A 24,717-nucleotide genomic window follows, 5' to 3' on the forward strand; every position below is an offset into this window, starting at 1 on the left:
GGGTTCGGCCACAAGCGCAGCCATTGTCCCGCGCGCGGACGCTTGCTGTCGCCGAGCAGCTCGGCCCTTCAGAGTTAACCCCCAGCGACCTTGCGGATGCTGACTAGGGGAGGGGACCGAACTAGCTTAACGCGAGTCGACCGTGTGGCAGAATCGGGGCAGGGGGTTGCTTAGCCCGAGTTCGTCCTGCCGCAGAGCCGTGCCAGGCACTGAGGCGGTGACAGGCCCGGCCTGGGCTGCGGGCCAGCGGACGCCCAGGTTGGTGGGGCGTGGGGCAGCGCTTGGTGTCCGATGCGCGCATGCGCAGGGTCTAGGCGGGAAGCTGGAAGAGGTGGTGGGTGTAGCGGGGAGACCTGGTATCTGTGCGGGTGGCGCTTTAGCCTGGGGTCACTGGGGTTGATGGAGTTACCGAGGCAGCTGTGTATTCCGCGACTGTCCTCTGCGTGCATGCGCGGGTGCTTGGTCAGGTGGTGCTCTTGTCGGGCCTGAGGATGCCCAGGTGGCTGGAACACAGGGCACATGAATTGATGTAAGGGGACATCTTGAGAACTCCCCTCCTCTAATGCCGGGCATATTTAGTGGAGGCCTGAGGATGTCCGGGTTGATGGAGTACTCCATTGCAGTTTGTAGTTTCTGGAGAAGAAGGGCTGTGCCACTGTCCCTTTATTCTTGAGCAGGTCTTTGGGTAGGAAGCAAAAGGTGGTAGGTAAGATTCCGAGCAGGTGACCCTGGGCCCCTGGAGCAGACAGCACGCTTCTCCAAGGTCTGGGGGGCGCTGTGGTTGGTGGAGAGACCAGGTTGGAATTGCAGGCTGAAGGAGGGTATCAGGGCCTAGAAACAGGTTCTGGGCAGAGGGCACCCTGCATGTCCTGGGGGTGTCTGAATAGAAAACAGAAACTTGAACGGATAGTAGGGACCTATGTAGGATGGTGCAGAGCTCTAGGGCATTCAAGATGGGCGGAGACTCCGGGTTGGAGATACAGAATTTGAGTCCAGGAAGGACAGAGCTGCAACAGCTGCCGTCAAATTGGTAGCTGGGGAGGAAGCAGTATGTTGCCAGCATCGTTATGAAGCAGGTGTTGCTGAGACCTTTACTTGGGCTATGCTACTTGCAGGCATGAGAATGTGCAGGTTAGTAGAGGGACAGAGTCTGTGCTGCAGATTTGGTGCTGGGAAGAGCTGACTGCATGACACCCAGGCCCTCGTGTTTGGGCAAGAGAAGGCCAAAGGGCCCAGTTCCCATTGAGCTGCTGTATCATGGGCTTGAGAACCCCCACGCTGGCGAGTGCCCAAGTCCTGGGGCTGACTGTGGAGCTGTATGCTCAAGCTACTGTTTAGTTGTTGTAGTGTTCTGGCTGCAGGCAAAGAGTGGGGCAGGTGACCCCCGAACCCACACAGAGGCTGTGGGTGCCTGAGATGTCCCGGGCAGGTTGAGACACAGGGTGAGGGATGTAGATTCTTGTCTCAGGAGCAGGGTGTGCCCCCAGGCTGGCAGAGGAGCCAGGTCCCGCATGCAGATTGTGAGCATGAGCCTGCTCTGTGGCTGTGTCAGTAGGAGGAGGGAGCCTAGGTGGGTGACTCGTGTGCAGTGGCTGCGGAATAGAGGTCTAGGGGCTCCAGTTTGAATCTGGTCTTAGGAGGCAAGGGGCTGCTCTCGCAGCACTCTGCACGTGTGCTGGCACTTAGGCAGATTGGGGAGGCATGGGCAGTCCTAGGACCCTGGTTCTGCCTGAGGATGCCCAGGTGTGTGGAGGAAGCAGCTGCAGAGGGGCGGGACTGTGTCAGGCACCCCTTGTGCACACACACAGGTGTTTGGTTGGAAAACAGGAGGCCGGAGATGAGTTTTAGACAGAGGGTGCTGGGATCTTTGCGTGACTGGAACCCTGATCACAGCCTGATGGTGCCCAGGCTGGTGGAAAGACAGGATCTTCCTGAGCCACAGGTGCCCCGAAAGGTGTTTGGCCAGAATCTGGGCAGATGTGGCTCAAGCTGGGGGCTGTGGAGTAAGGTGGAGGAAACAGTTTGGGTGCAAGTTCAGGAAGCAGCTCCAATGTGAACCTACACTATGCTGTGTGAGAATGTGGTGGGAGCAGGAGAGAGAATAGGAGACATGGGGTGCAGGGGATGGGGTGCCTAGGATAGGATTTGCCAGGGGCTGCTCTAGCCTTGGATCCCAAAACACCTAGTTGGTACAGAGGCACCTGAGCTTCTGAGACATGTATTTAGAGCTGTAGGTAGCAGGTAGGGCTGCTTTTGTCTGACTTGTGCTGGTGTCTGTTGGAGGCCCCCAGTCCTATGCAGGCCTTGTTACAGTTTCAGGCCTGAGTATACCCAAGTTGGTGGAGGGACTGGTTTAGAGCTGCAAATTCAGGGCCTGGGAGGGTGTTGGGGTGGGAATCTGGCTGGCGCTGTTGGAGTAGGAGCCAGTGGACCCCAGAAGTGTGGAGGGAACAGGATGTGAGTACAGCTGAGCTCTGTGCATATACGCTTGGCTGTTTGAGCAGGAAGTGGGTGGCCCTCTGTGCTGGGTTGCTGGAGGGATAGGCCTGGCTGATTTAGGAAGGGTAGGATCAGTCTTAGTTGTTGAATCAGTTCCTGGGAGCAGTGGAGCTGTGTCACCAGCTTCATGCAGTGAGTGTGATTCTGGCCCTAGGAAGAAGTGCTGGTTTGGGGCTGTAGATTGAGGTTGGTAGGGGTAGGATGGGGTGAATACCAGGGGATCCTCGATATGCCTGATATTTGTGGGGATCCCAGGGCCCAGTGGGATAGGAGAGGGACGGACTGGTGCTGCAGACTTTGGTGGTGGGCAGAAGGCCATGTTGGGCATAAGCTGGGCTTACAGGTAGATGGTCCAGGGGCCCAAGATAGTGGAGGAACCAGGTTGGAGCTGCAGAAACTTGGCCTGGGAGAGGGACTGAGGGACTCTCAGTACACACACAGGTATTTGGGCAGGAAGCCGGCAGGAACCTCCAGAAGTGCATTTGCTATGGGAATACATCCTCCATCCTGGGAGCAGGAACTAATGGGGGTGGGGGCCCAGCAGTTCTGGCAGACCTGCATCTTCATGCTGTACTTGGGGCTTCTCTCCGTGCAGCTCAAGACCTCAGCACCCTGCTGTGCCTGGAGGAGAGCATGGAAGAGCAGGATGAGAAGCCCCCAGAGCCCCTGAAGGCCTGTGCACAGGTGAGTGGAGCCACCTTTCCCAGGGAGACCAGAGCTTGGGTCTGTCTGCAGCCTGACCCTCTGGGCTTGGGAGGCTGTGGCTCCTCCCTGACTCACTTTGCAGCCTTTTAGGGGGTTTGGGGCCCTCATGGCCATCAGGCTTCTAACACTTACACACTATATATTTTATGAATCTCCCTGCTGGTTGCCTCACCTTTTTAGCCTAGGTAACTCTTTCTGGAAGGAATTTGGCATCCTGAATCAAAAGCCCTTAGAATACTGATTCCCTTTTGGCTAGCAATTCACAGCTTTGTTTGAGAATGAACAATTGGAAATATACTAAATGTGCGATGCAAGAGGATAGCCGAATGAATTATGGTAAGACCATGAAATAGAATACACTGTAGCCATTGAAACTCATAGGATAATGCAAATTAAATGACAGAAAAAGTTATTTATTACCTATGTTAAGTAAACTGCACTTAGAAATCATCACCTTTTAAAAAGGGATATAGTTTTTGTGTATATAGAAAATGTTAGAAGACTATAAATATAGCAGTCAGTTAACAAACATCTGTAGTTACTTTATAAGTGACTTTGTTTTATCATTTATCTGTATTTTCTTTTTCCTTTTCTTCTCTTCTTTCTTTCTTTTCTTTCTTTCTTTCTTTCTTTTCTTCCTTCCTTCCTTCTTTCTTTCTTTCTTTCTTTCTTTCTCTCTGTCTTTTCTTTCTTTTCTTTCTTTGACAGGGTCTTGCTCTGTCTCCAGGTTGGAGTGCAGTGACACAATCCTAGCTCACTGCAGCCTCAAACTCCTGGGTCAAGCCATCCTCCTGCCTCAGCCTCCTGAATAGCTGGTACTACAGTTGGGCACCACCAAGCCTGGCTAATATTTGTGTGTGTGTGTGTGTGTGTGTGTGTGTGTGTGTGTGTATTTTAAAATTTTTTTGTAGAAACGATATCTCACTATGTTTTCCAGGCTGGTCTTGAAGGTCTTCAAGCCATCCTCCCACCTCAACCTCCCAAAGTGCTAGGATTACAGATATAAGCTACCACACCTGGCCTGTATTTTCATATTTTTGTACAGTGCACTTTAAGGTAAAAACATTAACAACTGGCCAATCACAGTGGTTCACACCTATAATCCCAGTACTTTGGGAGGCCGAGGTGGGAGGATTGCTTGAGGCCAGGAGTACAGGACCAGCCTGGGCAACATAGTGAGACCCTGTCTCTATAAAAATTTTTAAAAATTAGCCAGGATAGTGGTGGCCACCTATAGTCCCAGATACTAGAGTGGGTGAAGTGGGAGGATCGCCTGAACCCAGGAGGTCTAGGATGTAGTAAGCTATGATTGTGTCACTGCACTCCAGCCTGGACAACAGAGTAAGACTCTGTCTCTAAAAAACAAGTTCCCAATTTAGAACATTTCCTACTGCATATATTCTTTGAAAACTCTTAATTTCTTAAAACTGTTAAATGAGAGCTTCTCCTTTCTCTTCCTGAACAATTCAGCCCTGAAGCCATGAGGTGGGGGCAGTGCTAGGTGGCACCTCCAGTTGTCAGCGCTGCCTGCTGTGAAGAGAGTGTCCCTGTGCAGGGTCAGTGACCAAGCAGGGTGAGGAGTGCATCTGCACGGGATGACATCCCAGCATAGTCAGAGCCCACACTTGTGCACGCGAGGCAGCCCAATGTGGGTGTCAGAGCCCAAGTGGGTGAGGCCAGTGTCCATATATGGAGATCTGGTGTGGGGTGACGGGGTCAGAGCAGGTGAGCAAGGCCTGCAGAGAGGGGGTGCTTCACTGGGGGCAGTTGGAGCCCAAGTGCGGTGAGCAGGTGTTCATGGTTGATAGGGTGTTGGAGCCAGAGTGGGGTGAGATGTGCAGCTGCGTTGGGGGTCAGGTGCAGCCTGGTGTGGCATGTCAGAGCATGAGCATGTTGGTGGCATCATGCATGAGGATGGCCTGAAGGGGTGTCAGAGCCCAGCAGCATGTGGAGGGTACGGACACAGTGGGGTGGCGTCATGTGGGCTGTCCAAGTCCAAGTGGCAGAGGAGTGAGTCTGAGAGTTGGGGCAGCCTAGCCCGGGGAGTCAAAGCCTAAGCAGGGTGAGGAGCTCCCCTTGGCAGAGGGTGGCCTAGTGTGCAATGGCAGAGCCCAGGGAGTCTGGGGAAAGCATCCATGGGGAGAGGGCATCATTGTGGAAATGGGAGCGGAGCTACCTCTGGGGGCCAGATCAGATAAGTAAGTGTGTAATAAGGGACTGGAGCCGGGCGCTTTGCCATCAAATCAGGAAGGTACAGATATGGCAAGAAAGAACATTTGAGTGGACTCTGGTGTGCAGTGGGAATTGGAGGTTTTAATGTGGGCTCATGGTTTTCAGTACACATTAATCTAGAAATATATAGAGATGTGTGCCTGTGTCTGTGTGCGTATGTGTGCACACAGACTGCCTGTCTGTCTGTGGAGGGCCGGGAGCAGTGACATCCCAATACCACTGTACATACCTAGTGCCCACACTTCACCTTCTAAATATGTTACAGGTTTTATGGGTTTATTGTTAATGGCTCTTCAGTGGTAATTTTTTTTGCTGTTACAAATAGCATTGATGTAAATGTTTTGTATGTGATTCCTTGTATACATGTGCAATTGTTTTAGAAAAAGTTAAGCAAATATAAGTTTACATTTATATCTTTATCAAAACTACAGGTAAAATGTGTGGGTTTTTGTTATCTTGTTTTTTAAGAGACAGGGTCTCACTCTGTCAGCCAGTATGGAGTGCATGGCACACCAACATAGATCACTGCAGCCTGGAATTCCTGGGCTCAAGTGATCCTCCCAGCTCAATCTCCTGAGAAGCCGAGACTACAGGTGCACACAGCAATTTTTTTTATTTTTTATTTTTTGTAGAGACAGGGTCTCGCTCTGTTGCTCAGGCTGGTCTCGAACTCCTGGGATCACACGGTCCTCCCACCTTGGCCTTCCAAAGTGCCGGGATTACAGGGTGAGCCTCAGTGCCTGGCTGGTAGAATGTGTTTTGATGTGGCCATTGGTGTTCTAATTTAAGTGAGGCACTAGGTGTTTTCTGGGACTCGTAATGGTCCTTTTGCCATTTTCTTTTTTGTGAGCTGAATTAGAAGTCTGTTCATTGTATGACTTTCATCACATATTTATTGACTGCCTAACCAGTGTAAGGCCCAGTGTGAAGCACTGTGGGGAAAGCTGAGGCAGACACTGCTCTGCATGACGTAGTTCTCACAACCAGAAATGCACTTCTTATACTTTCCAAGGCTACATAGGAAAAGCAGAAACATCCTCTTTCTTGTATTAGTTTTCTGTTATTACGTACCCCAAAATTTTGCAGCTTAAAATAGCCGATGTTTATTTTGTCACACAATTTCTGAGGGTCAGGAATCCAGGTCAGCTTAACTGGTTATTTCTGGTGTTCAGGGTCCCTGATGAGGTTGCAGGCAAGTTGTTGTCTGGGTTGCTGACTTCTGAAGGCTTGACTAGGTGGGAGGATATTGTTGCAAACTCACTAGATGGCTCTTGGTAAGAGTTGCTCTACACCAGAGAGGCCTCTCTCCAGGACTGTTCACAGCGTAGCAGTGGATTTGTGCCAGAGCAAATGATCCCAGTGAGAGAGAGAGAGAGAGAGACAGAGAGCAAGAGAGAGCAAGAGCACTTAGTTGCACACAATCAAGATGAAGCCACAATGTCTTTTATCATCTGATTTCAGAAGTGACACACCATCACTTCTTCCATATTCTGTTGGTCACACAGACCCACCTTGGTACCGTTGGTCAAGGACTACACAAAGGCATGAATACTAGGTAGTAAGGGTCTTTGGGAGCCATCTCAGAGTCTGGCTACCACACTTCTCAACTCTGAATGTCCCTCTAGTTAATTTTAATTATTATCAGAAGATGAACAAGTACTTGATTTGGACCTGAAGGATATTAGAACCCTGGAAAGGAGAGAAAAATCAAGGGAACCCAAGCCTTTGCTTTGAATGAAGGCCATGAGTCCAGTGAGCCGATCTAGGAAGAAACCATCTGGATATTGGAGCATCAACGTAGAGATTTTAGTGGCTTATACACGGGGAAGTAGCAGCTGGTCCAGGGAAGGCCTTGAGCCAACTCTGAGCCCTACCTGCCTTCAGGTACTGAGACCAAAACTGCTGCCAAGTAGGTGGTGGAATCTCACCCATCCACTGTCATTCTCAACATTCAAAGTCGTGCAGGTTGTTGGTGGCCCTATGTGGATGGTCTATTCTGTATATTTGAGGACAGTGAGAATTATTCATGGGTGATAAGGTGGGGCCAGAGAGGGAATTTTCTTGTGCATAAGGACTGAAGGGATCCTCTTGCCAGGATGATTTCTGAGAAAATCAGAGAGGGGAACCTTCTTTCCAGTGCTGTAGTTTGCGAAGGTTGGTTTTATGCCTTCTAGACTTGGTGATTAAGAAACCTCAGGACCTGCCACATGGGCCCTGTGGATGCCACATCCCTTGAGCTGAAATGTGAGCTCCATCTTCCAGCTCCCAGGGCAGGAAGAGATGGAAACATAGCAAGAAGTCTGCCTGTGTGACGCCTGTGTTTTCTAAATGTCCTCACAGATAGAGAAGGTTTCCTGCCAGTACATCCCCAAAGCAGAGCTCTGAGAATTGAGTCCAGTAATACTTCCATGATTTAATTAGAAACTTCATTTATTGCCTCAAGAATGCCTCAGATTGGGAAAGGAATATTTGGTCGTCTCTCTTTATAGGTGAGCAAGCAGCCCTAGCCCTAGGTCTGATTTGACCACTGTGTCACTACGAAGTGGACAGGTCACTCCGTGATAGCTCTGCTTGTCTCTTTTCCCCTGCTTTGGGTCCATTGGGGTCCCACCTACGTTACAGAAGGAACAGTTATTATCTCCTGCCCACAACCCTTTTCTCTGTGGAAGTCAACAGTCTAATTCCTGTTCCCATTTTGTAAAGTCTGCAAAGAAAAAGGGAAATGCTCCTTTATGACCTAGAAAGGTGACTGTTGAGCAAGAAGGTAATTTAAAAATGCTCCAGAGCATACAGAAAGTAAAGGTTTTCAATTCTATTCCTATGTGCCAAACTCTGCACGTGTCTCTAGTCTTGTCAAATGCAGAGAACTTTTATTGTGCTCCTACTCAATACTAAGGAGAATGTAAAGAAAAAATATACAGTGCTTTCTAATATAGAACCCAGGACCCAGGGGAGAGGTATATAGAAATGGAAGTAATATGAAAAGAATAATTTTACTGGTATAGTAAAGGGCCAGCAAAGCTAAGAAGTCCTGAGAGAAGAAGAGATGAAGCTTTCCGCTATCTGGGAATGCTTCATGGAGGAGGTAGCATTTGATGTGGGCCTTGGGTGATTAGACAGACCTTGGTAAGACAATGGAAAGCAAAAGAGTTTGTGTCAGGCAATCAGTGGACTTAAATGAGCTTACTAAACTTTATTACCATTAATGTCTGCATTGGTGAAATAGACATATTACTCTTTCCTTCAAAAAAGTTTAGGCTGGGTAAAGTGGCTCACACCTGTAATCCCAGCACTTTGGGAGGCCAACGTGGGAGGATCACTTGAGGCCAGGAGTTCAAGACCAGCCTGAGCAACATAGTGAGACTCCCACCTCTACAAAAAATAAAAACAAAAAAAATCGCCAGCTGTGGTGGCGTGCCTCTGTAGTCGCAGCTGCTTGGGAGGCTGAGGCAGTAGGATAGCTTGAGCCCAGGAGTTCAAGACTATAGTAGGCTATGATGGTACCGCTGCACTCCAGCCTGGGCAACCAAATGAGACCCTAGGTCTATTTTTTTTTTTTTTTTTTTTTTGAGACGGAGTCTCACGCTGTCGCCCAGGCTGGAGTGCAGTGGCCGGATCTCAGCTCACTGCAAGCTCCGCCTCCCGGGTTTGCGCCATTCTCCTGCCTCAGCCTCCCGAGTCGCAGGGACTACAGGCGCCCGCCACTTCGCCCGGCTATTTTTTGTATTTTTTTTAGTAGAGACGAGGTTTCATTGTGTTAGCCAGGATAGTCTCGATCTCCTGACCTCGTGATCCGCCCGTCTCGGCCTCCCAAAGTGCTGGGATTACAGGCTTGAGCCACCGCGCCCGGCCGAGACCCTAGGTCTTAAAAAAAAAAAAAAAAAAAAAGTTTAGATGATTTTGTGAGATGAAAATTCTGTGTTGAAGTACTCTATGTATCACTAAAAATACTAGGCAAATGGTAGACTACACGGACATTATCTGAAGGAAACTGAGAAAGCTAAGATGTAAATTCAGGAGATAGTCCTAAAATGGTCAGTAATCCAAAGTGAGTAGAACCTAGGGAAAAAGTCAGGGTGCGTGGGTGTGCATGCATTCACGGGCTCACGTGCATTTGTCACCAGCTTATTTCTGAGCATTTAGTTTGTAAGAGTAAGTTGGGAGCAGGTTCTGGATGTTGACACTTGGAATTTTCTGAGAAGAAAAGGCACCCAACAAAGGTTTCCTCTAACCGGGGGAGGGGCTTGAGCTCAGCTCTGCTTTAGTGCCTCCAGGGACCCCAGGGACAAATGCAAAGGTACAGGTAGCACATTCCATGTCCCTTCTCCTAGTGGCTGTTAATAGTCAGCACACATTTACGAAGAGCCTGCTGTGTGTCAGTAGCCATCTAAGCACGGTGGAGCCACGGTAAACAGGACAGACAAGATCTCAGCTCTTATGAAGCTCCCTCTAGTGGAAGAGTTAAATGAAAAGCCAAAGGTAGAAGAATATATGTGATGTGAAGATGTGAAAGCAGGGTGAAGTGATGGAGTTGACTGCTGGGGTCGGGGCAAGGAAGGACATTTCATCCAGAGTCTGCCTTGAGGAAAGATGAGCTTTCTTTTGTTTTCTTGTGAAAACTTTTTAAACAAAAAGGTGCTGAAAACAATTTTCATTCAAGAGGAGATACAACCATATTCTCCAAGTAAAATAGTTTTAGCAGTTATGGCAGATAGTAACATTTTGGAATTTTGTTTCTGCCAAGTACCTGCTGAGAAAAACATTAAGTTGTCCCATTCTTGGTATTATTTCTTAACTGATATTAGTTGTTTTTGTTTTTGTTTTTTTTAAATTAACTGGCAGAGTGTGATATTATCTGAAGGAGTCTGTAATAACTTAAAATACAGGTCAATGTTTACAAATTTTCCTTTCTTGAGTAGCTTTTCTTATTTCCCAGGCATTTTTCAAGAAAAGATGTGTTTGTCATGGGTGTGTGTCGGGAATGAAATTTTTCTTTCAGACCAGATAAGACTGAGTCCATTAACAGTTTGGGGTCAAAACTTGTGGCTCCCTTGTACCATCTGTAGTTTGGTTGTGGCTATTTTTTGGCATTGTGAGTTTTATTTTTGTTTTCTGGCATTTGGGGCTATTTTGTAATGTTCATGCAGCAATTTCAAGGCAGTTTAGGCCAGTTGTTGTGGCTCGTGCCTGTAATCCCACTTTGGGAGGCTGAGGCAAGAGGATCGCTTAAGACCAGTAGTTTTTTTGTATTGTTTTTTCTTTTCTCTTTGTTTTCTCTTTTTCCTTCCTTCCTTCCTTCTCTCTTTTTTTCCTTTTACCCTTCCTTTTCCTTCCCTCTTTCTTTCCCTTCCCTCTTTCTTTCCCTTCCCTTCCCTCTTTCTTTCCTGTCTTTCTCTTCCTTTCCTTTCCTTTCTTTCCTGTTCTTTCTTTTCCCTCTTTCTTTCCTGTCTGTCCTTCTCTTTCTTTCTTTCTCTCTTTCTTTTCTTTCTTTTTTTTCCTGTTCTTTCTTTCTCCTCTTTCTTTCCTGTCTGTCCTTCTCTCTCCTTCCTTCCTTCCTTCCTTCCTTCCTTCCTTCCTTTCTTTCTTTCTTTCTTTCTTTCTTTCTTTCTTTCTTTCTTTCTTTCTTTCTCTTCCTTTCTTTCTCTTTCTTGTCTCTCCCTTTCCTTTTCTTTTCTTTCCTTTCCTTTCCTTCTTGTTCTTCTCTCTTTTGTTTTCTTTTCTTTCTTTTCTTTTCTTTCTGGCAAGTTTATTTTAAAAAGTAGGTCAGACACAGTAGCTCATGCCTGTAATCCCAGCACTTTGGGAGGCAAAGGTAGACAGATCATGAGGTCAAGAGATCAAGACATCCTGGCCAACATGGTGAAACCCCATCTCTGCTAAAAATACAAAAATTAGCCAGGTGTGGTGGTGGGTGCCTGTAGTCCCAGCTACTCAGGAGGCTGAGGCAGGAGAGTCACTTGAACCCGGGAGGTGGAGGTTGCAGTGAGCTGAGAACGCGTCACTGCACTCCAGCCTGGGGACAGAGCTAGACTCCATCTCAAAGCAAAACCAAAAACAAACAAAAAAATAAAGGAATAAGGAATGGCTACTCCATAGGCAGAGCAAGCCCCAAGGGCTTCTGGTTGCCCATTTTTATGGTTATTTCTTGATTTTATGCTAAACAAGGGATGGATTATTCATGAGTTTTCCAGGAATGGGGTGGACAATTCCCAGAACTGAGGGTTCCTCCCCTTTTTAGACCACATAGGGTAACTTCCTGACATTGCCATGGCATTTGTAAACTGTCATGGCGCTGAGACCAGCAGTTTGAGACCAGTCTGGGCAACATGATGAGACCCTGTCTTCTACAAAAAATAAAAAGGCAGTTTAACTGTTGTAGTATGTGTGGTGGTGATGCAAGCAACACCACCTCTTGGCTTTCACATTGGGCCTTCTTTACATTGCAGCAGCTCTGGCTCTTTGATACTTCTTGTGACCCTCACAACCTACCCAGTAAATATACAGTGGTGTTTTTAGGTTTGGAGCATCCTTTCCTACCTTTAAATACATTAATGCTAGCCATTTTTAATAACCATTCCTACTGTAATAGTAAAATATTTTCTACATAGATAAAGAGAAAAAATGGACACACTTATACCTTGACCTCTCAGCATCAAGTGATCCTCCCACCTTTGCCTCCCAAGTAGCTGGGACTGTAGGCCCATACCACCATGCCTAGGTTATTTATTTATTTATTCATTATTATTATTTTTTGAGATGGAGTCTGACTCTGTCGCCCAGGTTGGAGTTAAGTGGCGTAGTCTTAGCTCACTGCAAACTCCGACTCCCAGATTCAGGTGATTCTCATGCCTTAGCCTCCCTAGTAGCTGGGACTGCAGGTGTGTGCCACCACACCTAACTAATTTTTTTTTTTTTTTTGTATTTTTAGTTGTATTTTTAGTTGAGTTGGGGTTTCGCCATGACCAGGCTGATCTCGAACTCCTGATCTCAGGCAATCTGCCCACCTCGGCCTCCCAAAGTGCTAGAATTACAGATGTGAGCCACCATGCTCGGCCTATTTTATATATTTTGTATAGACAGGGGATCCTCACTATGTTGCCGAGGCTGGTCTCGAACTCCTGGGCTCAAGTGATCCTCCCACCTCAGCCTCCCAAAGCACTGTGGTTACAGGTATGAGCTGCTGCACCTGGCCACTTTTATCTTCTTTTAGGTTTTGATCCAATGGCTTCTAAATAAATGAGTTATCAGAAGTTAGCAGTAGTTGCTTTTCAGTGTTTGATTTGAGAAGGAGCAAAGTGTACTTGAATGGACTCTCATTTAATAGACTGAATTATTGTATCCTGTAGGAAAAAACCTGAGGACACTACAAAGGAATTGTGTTGTTTTTAAAGAGGGAAACACCTTTTCTGGTTTCCAAATATTTAATTAAAATAAGCGCTTTTGAAAAACATAGATGCAGTATAAAAAGAGAGACAGTGAACCTGCTCCTCAGTTCTACCCCTTCAAAGAATAACTCCTTTTAATGCTTTTGAGAACATCCTTCCAGACTTTTCCGTGCATATTTATATTTTATAGAAATCTGTTCATCTTCTGTATAATGTTCTTAATTTTTTCACTCAACAATATATTATAGACATCTTTCTATTATTTGTGTGTGTTAGTACATGCAAATTTATGTCTTCTTCTCTTGGCTGCTAAATAGTATTCAGTCATCTGAATAAAGCATAATTTATTTCACCAGGCCCTTCCTAATGGACATTTAATCTCCGTTCCCAGCTTGCTATGATAATATAACTTGCTAGTGAGATTTCTTGTACATGCGTCCTGATGTACTTTATGTTATTCCCTAAGGATAAGTACTTACAAGTAGACTTACTGGATATTACATTACACTTTTAAAAATATTGCCTTTAAAAAAATAAATAAAAGAATGTATATAAAAATGGAATAAACTCTCTATATAAATTAATAATATTGGACCAAAATGTCAATTTCCCGGTTTTGACAATGTACTGTGGTTATATATGATATTACCAGGGAAAGCTGAGTGTGGCTCTATTTTTGCCACTTCTTGTGAATCTTTAAGGATTTCAAAATAAAGCATTATTTGTAAATACAAATATTTAATATATAGCCAATACAGGATGGTTCTATCAATTTATACTTCTTCTAAGAATATATGAAGCTCTTGGCCAGTGGACCGCCAGAGCTGAAGTCGTTAGCAACAGACTAATGACTGTGACTGTCACAAAAACACCCTATGTGGTCAGGATGGTGGTTATGTACAGGGCTTAAGCAAATAAGTAAATATAAAGAGGAAAATGGGAGTGAGAGAAAGAAGGTATACATAAAGAAAGGAGAAAAGCTAGATAGAACAAAATGTGTTATTGAATTGTAATTGGAGGTATCCCTGTGAGTTTATGGTCTCTAATATATACAGATACAGAAATAGATGTTTGATTTTGACGTAAAGAGGTGAGCATCTGTTTGTATATTCACGGCAGTTTCTTCAAGGTTGCGTGTGCATTTTTCTTTGTTTCTCTGTTGAGGCTACCTTTTACTGATTTGGAAAAAGTCTTAATAGTATAGATTCTAACTGATCATGTGGCACTTTATGCTAAACACTTTTTTTTTTTTAATTTTTTTTTTGAGATGGAGTCTTGCTCTGTTGCCTAGGCTAGAGTACATTGGCGTGATGTTGGCTCACTGCCACCTCCGCCTCCTGTGTTCAAGTGATTGTCCTGCCTCAGCCTCCCAAGTAGCTGGGATTACAGGTGTGCATCACCAGGCCTGGCTAGTTTTTGTATTTTTAGTAGAGATGGGGTTCCACCATGTTGGCCAGGCTGGTCTCAAACTCCTGACCTCAAGTGATCTGCCTGCCTCAGCCTTCTGAAGTGTTGCGATTACAGGTGTGAGCCACTGTACTCGGCCTGCTAAACATCTTATGAAATTAATTTGTTGATCTTTTTCTTTATGATTCTGGCATTGGTCATGCTGTATTCCATTTTACTTGCTTACAATTTTGTGACCTAGGAATTTTGGCAGGGCCCGCTGGACAGTTCTTTGCTCCTTAGTGTCTTGGATCACTCGGTCAGCTGCATTTAGCTGCAACTGGGCTGGGCCAGAAGACCCACAAAGACCTTATGCCCAGGTCTCTGTAGGCCTTGATGCTCCTCCAGGTATCTCCTCTCTCTCTCCACATGGTTAGCTGAGCTTACCACTGGGAGGAGGGAGAAGTATGGTGGGAGGGAGGCATTAAAGTAGGTGGTATGTCAAATCTTAGCCCACTGACAGGAGGAGATTTGAGCTGCCACTTAGCTCCCTGATTGTCTTCCTTTTTCTCATCTGTTTTGCCTTCTCAGGATTCTTTCCTTCCTCAAGAGATTATCATCAAAGTTGAGGGAGAAGACACTGGGTCACTGACCATCCCATCTCAGGTAGGTTGGGCAAGGCCTTTGTCTTTACACTGAGACACGTGCATGGCTGGGAAGTGAGTAGAAAGTGAGGAAATGGAGATAAGAGTGGACAACTTTTTCAAGAAGTTTGGTTATTGTGTGAAAGGTAGAAGAAAGTGAAAACTTCAAGGACTTTTGAGATTGAGGGTTTTTTCTTCTTAAAGGGATTGAAAAGATTGAATTCAGTTTAAATGATTACAGGAAGGAGTTAGTAGAGGAAAAAAAGTTATTGATCAGGAGACAAGAGAGAAACTATAAAGCAGAGTCCTTGGTTAGCACCGCAGAAATTAATTCAGAACATCTTGAATAAATTAGCTGTATATGAGGAGAAGGATTTATATAGGAACAGTGAGGTTGAAGGAATTATTTGAAAACTTGATCTTTCACTGTGAAAAATCAGATGAGCATGATAGTGGGAACTGGAATGGAGAGATGTATGACAAGGTAGAGAAGGCTTAAAATAGCAATTTTGGATTATGAGAGGAAACAGGCTGCTCCAGTAAACGTAATAGGATTGCTGGTCAATCTGAAAGATTCATTCAGAGATATTGGCTATTAATTTATAATACTCTATCCTGCTGCTTTTGTGGATTTTTTCCCTGCAGTGGCAATTTGTAGCCCACTTTCCACAGACAGCAGATTGACATTCAAATTAATTTAGTTTTTGTGATTTGCCAGGTCCACTTCCTGTGGAGTGGACACTCCAAAGGTCAAGGGAATATTTGAAAGAGAATTTAAAAATATCTCAAGTAGAAAGATTAAAAAGAATGATCCATGGACCTTAAATTGAGTAATTAATATGGAAGTGATAAAGAGTCCACTAAGTAGAAATGAGAAGAATATAGGCTGGTAGTGGTAATAGTAGACATTTCAGTAGCATAATGGCCCTAAACCATCAAGGAACAAGAGTAAAGGGAGACAATTGAGCAAATACAGTGGAGCAATCTGACATTGTAGTGAAACATGGGCAGTTTTGTATTTGTGACTCAAAAGGTGGAGTGTTTTATGATAATTTCAAGGTCTAGGGTGTCCCCCTAAGAGTGAGCTGATGAAGAGCAGCTTCAAGATATGAGACTTGGGTTAGCCATATGAATTGATGACTGAGAACACGGTCTCTGATGTGTGCAAGCTTGAGGTTACATCCCAACTACTAACCTTAGGCGTATGTCTTAATTTCTCTGACTCCCTTGGTCTTCATAAGAAAAACGTAGTACTGCTAATAGTGTTTTCTCACAGGAGCCCTATGAGAATTAAATGAATGATAATCCATGTGACATGTTAGCACAATGCCTGACACTGTGGTGGTGCTTCATACAAACTCATTAAAGTCAGTTATTTTTATATTCTCATCAGCTAAATGTACAAGTAGATGCTATAGACAATGTGAGACAGGACAGTACAAGTTCTTATAGTAGAGGGTAAATCCCAAGTATGAATCTTCAGTGAATGGGGGTGGGGGTGGTGTTCAGGAGGTGGGTAGGACAGAGCTCCAAGAAGTGAGGTAAATGGCTTGAGTTTCAGAGTAACTGGGAGGGCATGCACTCCTTCTTTGATGCTGAAATCCCTAGGATCGGAGAGTATGAGCATTCTTAGCCTGAGGACTGAGGAGGAGGGAAGTTGTCAGCGGGAAGTGTAAGTCTCCATTAACACAGGGATGTATAGGGAATGTTTGGTGAAGGATATTGAAACTGCAGGCTGGAGTGCAGTGGTGTGATCATGGCTCACTGCAGCCTTGACTTCCCAGGCTCAGGTGATTCCCCAAACCTCAGCCTGCTGAGTAGCTGGGACTATAGGCACGCACCAGCATACCAAGCTAAGTTTTTGTGTTTTTAGTAGAGACTGGGTTTCACCACGTTGCCCACGCTGGTCTTGAATTCCTGGGCTGAAATGATCCACCCACCTTGGTCTCCCAAAGTGCTGAGATTATGGGCATGAGCCACCACACCTGGCCTATTTTATTGTTACAAAAGATGAGTTTCGAGGGCACGGTTGAAGGTTTTAGGAAGGAGTTTTCAGGCATAGGGAGTTTGGGACAAGTGAAAAGAATAAAGTAAGTGGGATAGAAGTCCAGAAAAGCTAGTATCTGCACATTGAGGAGCCTTTTCAAATGGGTATGTGGTACAGCTTGTGAGATTCAGGTGAGGGGAGATGAGTTAAATCAATCTGGGTGAGGGTTATTTTAATATATTAGAAGGTTTATTGATACTGTTGATTCACTTACTGAAATAATTTACTAAATATAAATGTAATATCTACTATATATAAATACTACGTTAAGCATTGGAGTTACATTTGCAAACTGTAAATACCTTGTCTCTGCCTTCATGCATCATGGCCTAGTGACAGAGATGACTATTATGCAAATAGGAAAGTGTGATGATAGAAGTCCATGGAGCTTTGAGAGTATATAGTTGGGAGTGGAGTGGGGGTGCTAATCTAGTTTAGTATTATCTGTTTGACATTTGAACAAGCTTTATACTAAAGAGACCTATATTAAACAGAAGGGGGGAGTGTTTATTAAAAAGAAGCATGCATTACAGATTGAAAGACAACACCTTAAAGATTAATGTTAAATACAGGTGGCAGTTGGCAAGTTATTTTTTGAATTTCACGTTGGGCTAATCATGAAAACATTTGAGGTTTCAGTGAAATTTTTAGGCTCAAACTTAGAAAGAGGCATATACAGCAGTATTTTGCGTGTGTTTTCATGGCATTCAGGACCCTGTATCCTATTCATGAACTGCAGCTCAAGAATGCCTGGTCTATTTAAAGAGCCTTTAGTGGCAAGAGGCATTCAACTTCCCCTTGCCTTTGCTGCTCCTGGATAAGGACAGATAACCCTTAGCACTTCTTTTTTGGATTAAAATTCCTGCCCAGTTATCTTAAGAACAGGCCCTTTCCTGCTTAGAGGAGGCAGCCCAAGAGACCCCATTTATATGGCAGTAATAACAGCGAATGTCTCCTAAAAGGCTCTGCCATGCAGCTGGATATGGATAGAAACAGAACTGTTATTTGAAGGCTGAGCGTTCAGAATAAAGGTCACTTTGACTCTCAGTCAATCTTTCAGGATCCTGAGACCTGCTCGTTGTAACAGTAGAGGCTAAGCACCCCAATCCAAAAATCTGAAATTGTCCAAAATTTGAAGGTTTTGGAGCCCCGACATGATGCCACAAGTGGAAAATTCTACACCTAACTTCATGTGACCAGTCACCGTCAAAACTTTGTTTCATACACAAAATTTTTAAAAACTTGCATACAGGCCGGGCGCGGTGGCTCAAGCCTGTAATCCCAGCACTTTGGGAGGCCGAGACGGGCGGATCACTAGGTCAGGAGATCGAGACCATCCTGGCTAACATGGTGAAACCCTGTCTCTACTAAAAATACAAAAAACTAGCTGGGCGAGGTGGCAGGCGCCTGTAGTCCCAGCTGCTCGGGAGGCTGAGGCAGGAGAATGGCGTAAACCCAGGAGGCGGAGCTTGCAGTGAGCTGAGATCCGGCCAGGCTGGGCGACAGAGCGAGACTCCGTCTCAAAAAAAAAAAAAAAAAAAAAAAAAAACAAACAAACTTGCATACAATTACCTTTAGGCTATATGTTTAAGGTATATATGAAACATAAATGAATTTGTATTTAGACTTGGATCCCATCTTCAAGACATCTCATCATGTAAATGCAAATATTTCAAACTCTGAAATCCAAAATGCTTCCAAAATGCTTCTAGTTGTAATTATTTTGGCTAAGGGATACTCATCCTGTAATTGCTGGCCTTTGTTGTTTCATCAGTAAACCCTGCTAGTGGCTTTTCATAGATCATTGTAAGTATTCATTCAACCCAATGAGTTAGGTATTATTAGGCCTAATATATAGAAAGGGAATAAACTCACCACTAAAAGACAGATTGGGTCAGGTGTGGTGGCTCATCCCTGATTCCTGTAATTCCAGCACTGTAGGAGTCTGAGATGGGAGGATTCCTTGAACACAGGAGTCTGAGACCAGCCTAAGCAATATAATGAGGGTCTGTCTCTACAAAAAATTTAAAAATTAGCCAGGCATGGTGGTACACACCTGTAGTCCCAGCTACTTAGGAGACTAGGTGGGAGGATCACTTGAACCCAGAAGATGGAGGCTGCAGTGGGCCATGATTATGCCACTGTACTCCATCCTGGGCAACAGAGTGAGGCTCTGTCTCAAAAGAAAAAAAAAAAGACAAATTGTTAGATTCGATATATTTTTTAAGCCAGATATATGCCCTTTATAGGTAAGAAAGCCAAGTCTTTTTATCTTCTACATCCAGTGTTCTTCACCTATACATACTGCTTTTCATCGAGGTCCACATTTCATTTTCTGTCTCATGCATTAGCAAAGTACAGCCTGTGGCTGTTTTTGTAAATAAAGATCTATTGTAATGTAGCCACACCCATTTGTTTATATATTTTCTGTGGCTAGTTTCTTGCTATAGCAACAGAATTGAGTAGTGTGACAGAGACTGTGTGACTGGCAAAGTGTAGTATTTACTATCTGGCCTTTGACAGAAAAAAAATTAACCACCCTTGTTTCATTAGTTTCTTGGGAATTTCGAGGGAATTCCTAAGTGGGAATTCTATATTCACCGTGCAAAAGTCAGAATAAGCATCTTTTTATAAGGCAGACAAGATAAAATAGTTTATATTAGTTCTTATCTGGTGATCCTCTTTGGAGTTGTAAAAACAGGTCCAGCATCCAAAACCCAAAGAGCTCACCCAGAAGGCACCTGTACATCTTGACTGGAATCTTTTGGGCACTGACAATCTCAGGACAACTCCCAGGTCACCAGATTTTCCTTTTTCCGTCTGTCAGACTTTTCTTCCTCCATAAACTTTGGAAGGAAATGATGCCCAGCTGAGCGGGAATTTGTGTCCTTTTTTAGGAAGGAGTGAACTTCAAAATTGTGACTGTGGACTTCACACAGGAGGAACAGGGTACTTGGAACCCTGCTCAGAGGACCCTGGACAGAGATGTGATCCTGGAGAACCACAGGGACCTAGTCTCTTGGGGTAAGAATACATTCCTCTTTAATGAAGATCCATATACTGAAATGATTTCACATTCTGATTGATTAAGCGCTGTGAAATTCAGCAGCCAGAATGATTTTGGCTGCATGTAGATTGTGTTTGTGCTTTTTATTCCCCAGTGAAGATTAATTTTAGTTTGTAGGGTAGAAACAGTGCAGATTCTTGGGCTTCAGATTTTCAGTCTTCATGTTCCTAAAGACCAAAGGCTGGGATCAGATTCTGCAGTAATTTTCTTTTGTTCCCAGTTTGAACTCTCAAATTCCTATATATTTCCTTATCAGCTTTTTGAACCAGATACAATCTCCTAGTTGGAGCAAGGGACAGAATATAAAAGGAATTTTCCAATACATGTGTTCAAGTGAGAACCAGACACATAGGGGTCATTACAGGTGTAGAAGATTCATTTGAAAAAATTGCCATAGAAGATGCCACATTTTTCTTCATTTCCTACCTCCTGGTGGACTGTATATATGACCACTTTCTCCATATATACTTTCTATTGCTTGACTTAGTAGCCACCCAGGCTACTAGGAGCAAACTTCTAGTCTCTTTCAGTTGGAATCACAGAAATTTGTGGGGCTATATTAGCTCCCAGGGTATTTAGGGAACTGGATAATAATGCCCCATTCCTTTTCTTTTGTTCACAAATGTAGTGTCCTCATGTCTCACTGACACAGAGTAGAGTTTTTAGCAAGTTTTATGCCTTCAGAATTTCCTAGATATATAGACACTAATCTCTTAGTGAATACCTGTGTAGCACTAAAGAAGTGGAAAAGACTCTATTCTTTACATATTGCAAAATTGGGTTGCAATTCTGTAGGTTCTACGTAGATGATCTTATTTTGGAATATGCAGGTATTTGACATCCAGAGTCTTATTTATTCGGACTAAGATTAAATCAAGATTACAATGTTCCATTTTAATGCTCTATTGTAATATTGGGCTGTAGTAGTTCTGTACTTAATGCTTTATCTCACCCTTTTGCTTTTTCAACCTAGGTTATTGGTCAGTATTTGAAAACAAATCCATATATATTTTTCATACTTTCTTGTTAGCTTTATTCCATTTTTCGAGCTCTGATATTTTTTGGCTAAGATATCTTATATTGCTTTCTTTCAGACTTGGCAACTGCAGTTGGAAAAAAAGATCCAACTTCAAAGCAGAGCATTTTTGATGAAGAACCAGCTAATGGAGTGAAGATAGAAAGGCTTACAAGGGATGATCCTTGGTTATCTTCATGTGAAGAAGTTGGTGATTATAAAGACCAGTTGGAGAAGCAACAGGAAAAACAAGAGATACTTTTGCAGGGAGTGGCATTCACTCAAAGGAAAGCGGTTATTCATGAGAGAGTCTGCAAAAGTGATGAACCTGGGGAGAAGAGTGGTCTGAATTCCAGTCTATTTTCATCCCCAATTATATCCATAAGAAACCATTTTCATAAACATGTATCACATGCTAAAAAATGGCATCTTAATTCTGCTGTAAACAGTCATCAGAAGATTAATGAGAATGAGACTCTATATGAAAATAATGAATGTGGAAAACCCCCTCAGAGCATTCACCTTATTCAGTTTACAAGAACTCAAACAAAAGACAAATCCTATGGATTTAGTGACAGTATTCAATCTTTTTGCCATGGTACACCCCTACATATACATGAAAAAATTCATGGAGGAGGAAAAACCTTTGATTTTAAAGAATGTGGGCAAGTTTTGAACCCCAGCATATCCTATAATGAACAACAGAGAATTCCTTTTGAAGAGAGTCAATATAAGTGTAGTAAAACCTCTCAGAGTTCCTCCGTTACTCAAAACATGAGAAATAATTCTGAAGAGAAACCTTTTGAATGTAATCAGTGTGGGAAATCCTTCAGCTGGAGCTCTCATCTTGTTGCACATCAGAGAACTCATACAGGGGAGAAACCTTATGAATGTAGTGAATGTGGAAAATCCTTCAGCCGGAGTTCACACCTTGTTTCCCATCAGAGAACTCATACTGGAGAGAAGCCTTACAGGTGTAATCAATGTGGGAAATCCTTTAGCCAGAGTTATGTCCTTGTTGTGCATCAAAGAACTCATACTGGAGAGAAGCCTTATGAATGCAATCAATGTGGAAAGTCATTCAGGCAGAGCTATAAACTTATTGCACATCAAAGAACACATACTGGAGAGAAGCCCTATGAATGTAATCAGTGTGGGAAATCATTTATCCAGAGCTATAAACTTATTGCACATCAAAGAATTCATACTGGAGAAAAACCCTATGAATGCAATCAGTGTGGGAAATCCTTCAGTCAAAGTTATAAACTTGTTGCTCATCAGAGAACTCACACAGGAGAAAAACCCTTTGAATGTAATCAGTGTGGGAAATCCTTCAGCTGGAGCTCTCAGCTTGTTGCACATCAAAGAACTCACACTGGAGAGAAACCGTATGAATGTAGTGAATGTGGAAAATCTTTTAACCGCAGTTCTCACCTTGTTATGCATCAGAGAATTCACACTGGGGAAAAACCATATGAATGTAATCAGTGTGGGAAATCCTTCAGCCAGAGTTATGTTCTTGTTGTACATCAGAGAACTCATACTGGAGAAAAGCCCTATGAATGCAGTCAATGTGGGAAGTCCTTCAGACAGAGTTCATGCCTTACTCAACATCAGAGAACTCATACTGGAGAGAAACCATTTGAATGTAATCAGTGTGGAAAAACATTTAGCTTGAGTGCTCGACTTATTGTGCATCAAAGAACCCACACTGGAGAGAAACCCTTTACATGTATTCAGTGTGGAAAAGCTTTCATTAATAGCTATAAACTTATCAGGCATCAGGCAACTCATAATGAAGAGAAACTCTATGAATGTAACTAGTTTCTAAGTCAGCTGGGATTTATTCCCTTTTATTCTTTTAAAAAGTTTATTTTAAGGTAGTACATGTTGTGGGAAGAACTACTATAAAAACAATATATGTGGGAAAACTTCCAGTCCTCTGTTAATTGTGTGTCTGAAATTTGTTCTGGAAAAGAAAGAGGGAAAATCTATGAATGACTTTTCAACCTAGCAATTCCATATACAACATTAAACTTGATTCTAATGACATATTCCTATGAAAGTAATAAATATTGGCACTTTTCCTTGCAGAAAGCACTCTGACCTGAATCAGAGAAAATCATATGCCAAAGCCAGCTGCCAGTGTATTAGACTTTTTTCCATAAAGAGTAAATGGAATACTAACACTAATGGACTTACTGAGAAGATTGAAAGGTTGCTGTAGTGTTTAAACTTAGGCTGGAAAACCATATTTTAGTGCTTAATTTTACTACATGATCTTCCAATGAGATAGTTTGTAATCTGTTCCTTACAGCACTTGCTGTTACATGTGAAGATTTTGTAAATTTTAGGAACGTGTCTACGATATGTAGTGAAAAATGTGGAAAAATAATATAGAAATAATATTCACTTCTATAACCATTATGATAAAGTATTTGTGTATGGATTAGAATAGAAAGGGATTATGGATATATCTATTCAGTTTTTTGGTTTATGTTTGGCCTTTTTGGAACGTATGCTGCTGTGCTATGATAAATTATATAACGAGTAAAACTTATTCAAAAACAAAAATGAAATCCAAAGATTTCCTTCTTTGACTATTTAGGAAAGACTAAGCAACCAAATAGCAAAAGATCCCTCAGGATAATGAGGTTTATGTTTGGATTAGCATGAGCAGATTACTATTTAGGACATAGATTCCTAGGAACATTCCTCATTGAAAATAAAATAGATCCCTGGAAATAGATAACTAGAAATTTTGGCCAGAAATGGTTTCATATGAAGAATTGAGAATGTGTGGGAACTATAGAGGGCAAGTGGGCTTATTTTCATATATGCAAAGCAATATTAAGGAGCTCTATTTTCATGTTTTTGTTCTTCTCCTCATGTAGTATTGTCTCTTTCCTCTGGGATATGTTCCTTGATGTGAGAGGCCTCTGAATAGAAGGGTGCTTCCCTGACTCAGTGCTGACCATCTAAATTATGCTTGCAAGAATGCTTTAATGAGGCAAGGTTTTAGTTACTCTTTGATATTTAGGATTTGATTAACATGTCTTTCTGACCTTTTCCCTGAATCATGAACTTGAATCCTGTGGATTACCATATATTGAAGCCTCTCATCCCAGAAAGGTAATAAGCTCAAAGTTGAACTGAGAGATCAGATAATAGAGGCTGAAACCCTTGGGACAGGAAGGAAAACTTAAAGGGTAACTGATGGGGTTACCCTTAGTAAAATTCTGTCCCCGGCCAGGCGCAGTGGCTCAAGCCTGTAATCCCAGCACTTTGGGAGGCCGAGACGGGCGGATCACAAGGTCAGGAGATCAAGACCATCCTGGCTAACACAGTGAAACCCCGTCTCTACTAAATAATACAAAAAACTAGCCGGGCGTGGTGGCGGGCGCCTGTAGTCCCAGCTACTCAGGAGGCTTAGGCAAGAGAATGGCGTAAACCCGGGAGGCGGAGCTTGCAGTGAGCTGAGATCTGGCCACTGCACTCCAGCCTGGGCGACAGAGCAAGACTCCATCTCAAAAAAAAAAAAAAATTCTGTCCCTATGAGATGACCCTAAGTAGAGCCATCTCTATGAGGATTAATCCAGAGATTGTTGCACACCTGGCAGTGCCAGGTCTGGAAAAACAGTTGCTGATGTCTGGAAAACTGCCTCCCTATCCTAGGAGAATTTCTAGTCAGTTCATGAATGTACAGGTAGGGGAACAGCAAGTATTCATACATTGGC

At 43.5% G+C, this 24,717-nt stretch overlaps 1 protein-coding gene across 3 annotated transcripts; it reads left to right on the forward strand.

Moving 5' to 3' along the window:
- Window positions 1-16: 16 nt before the first annotated feature.
- On the forward strand, window positions 17-24,717 carry ZNF180 (zinc finger protein 180). Of its 3 annotated transcripts, none has more exons than XM_007997130.3 (5): window positions 17-258; window positions 3,095-3,183; window positions 14,799-14,873; window positions 19,796-19,922; window positions 21,060-24,713. In XM_007997130.3, exons 2-5 carry the CDS (start codon window positions 3,133-3,135, stop codon window positions 22,802-22,804), a joined length of 1,998 nt encoding a protein of 665 aa, XP_007995321.3. In that variant the 5' UTR covers window positions 17-258; window positions 3,095-3,132; the 3' UTR covers window positions 22,805-24,713. The 3 variants fall into 3 exon arrangements, with proteins under 3 accessions (XP_007995321.3, XP_007995323.3, XP_037847722.2); XM_037991794.2 differs by lacking the exon at window positions 17-258 and adding an exon at window positions 308-529; XM_007997132.3 differs by lacking the exon at window positions 14,799-14,873 and having other exon boundaries at window positions 19-258; window positions 21,060-24,717.

Source organism: Chlorocebus sabaeus, chromosome 6, assembly GCF_047675955.1.
Source record: "Chlorocebus sabaeus isolate Y175 chromosome 6, mChlSab1.0.hap1, whole genome shotgun sequence".
NCBI lineage: Eukaryota > Metazoa > Chordata > Mammalia > Primates > Cercopithecidae > Chlorocebus > Chlorocebus sabaeus.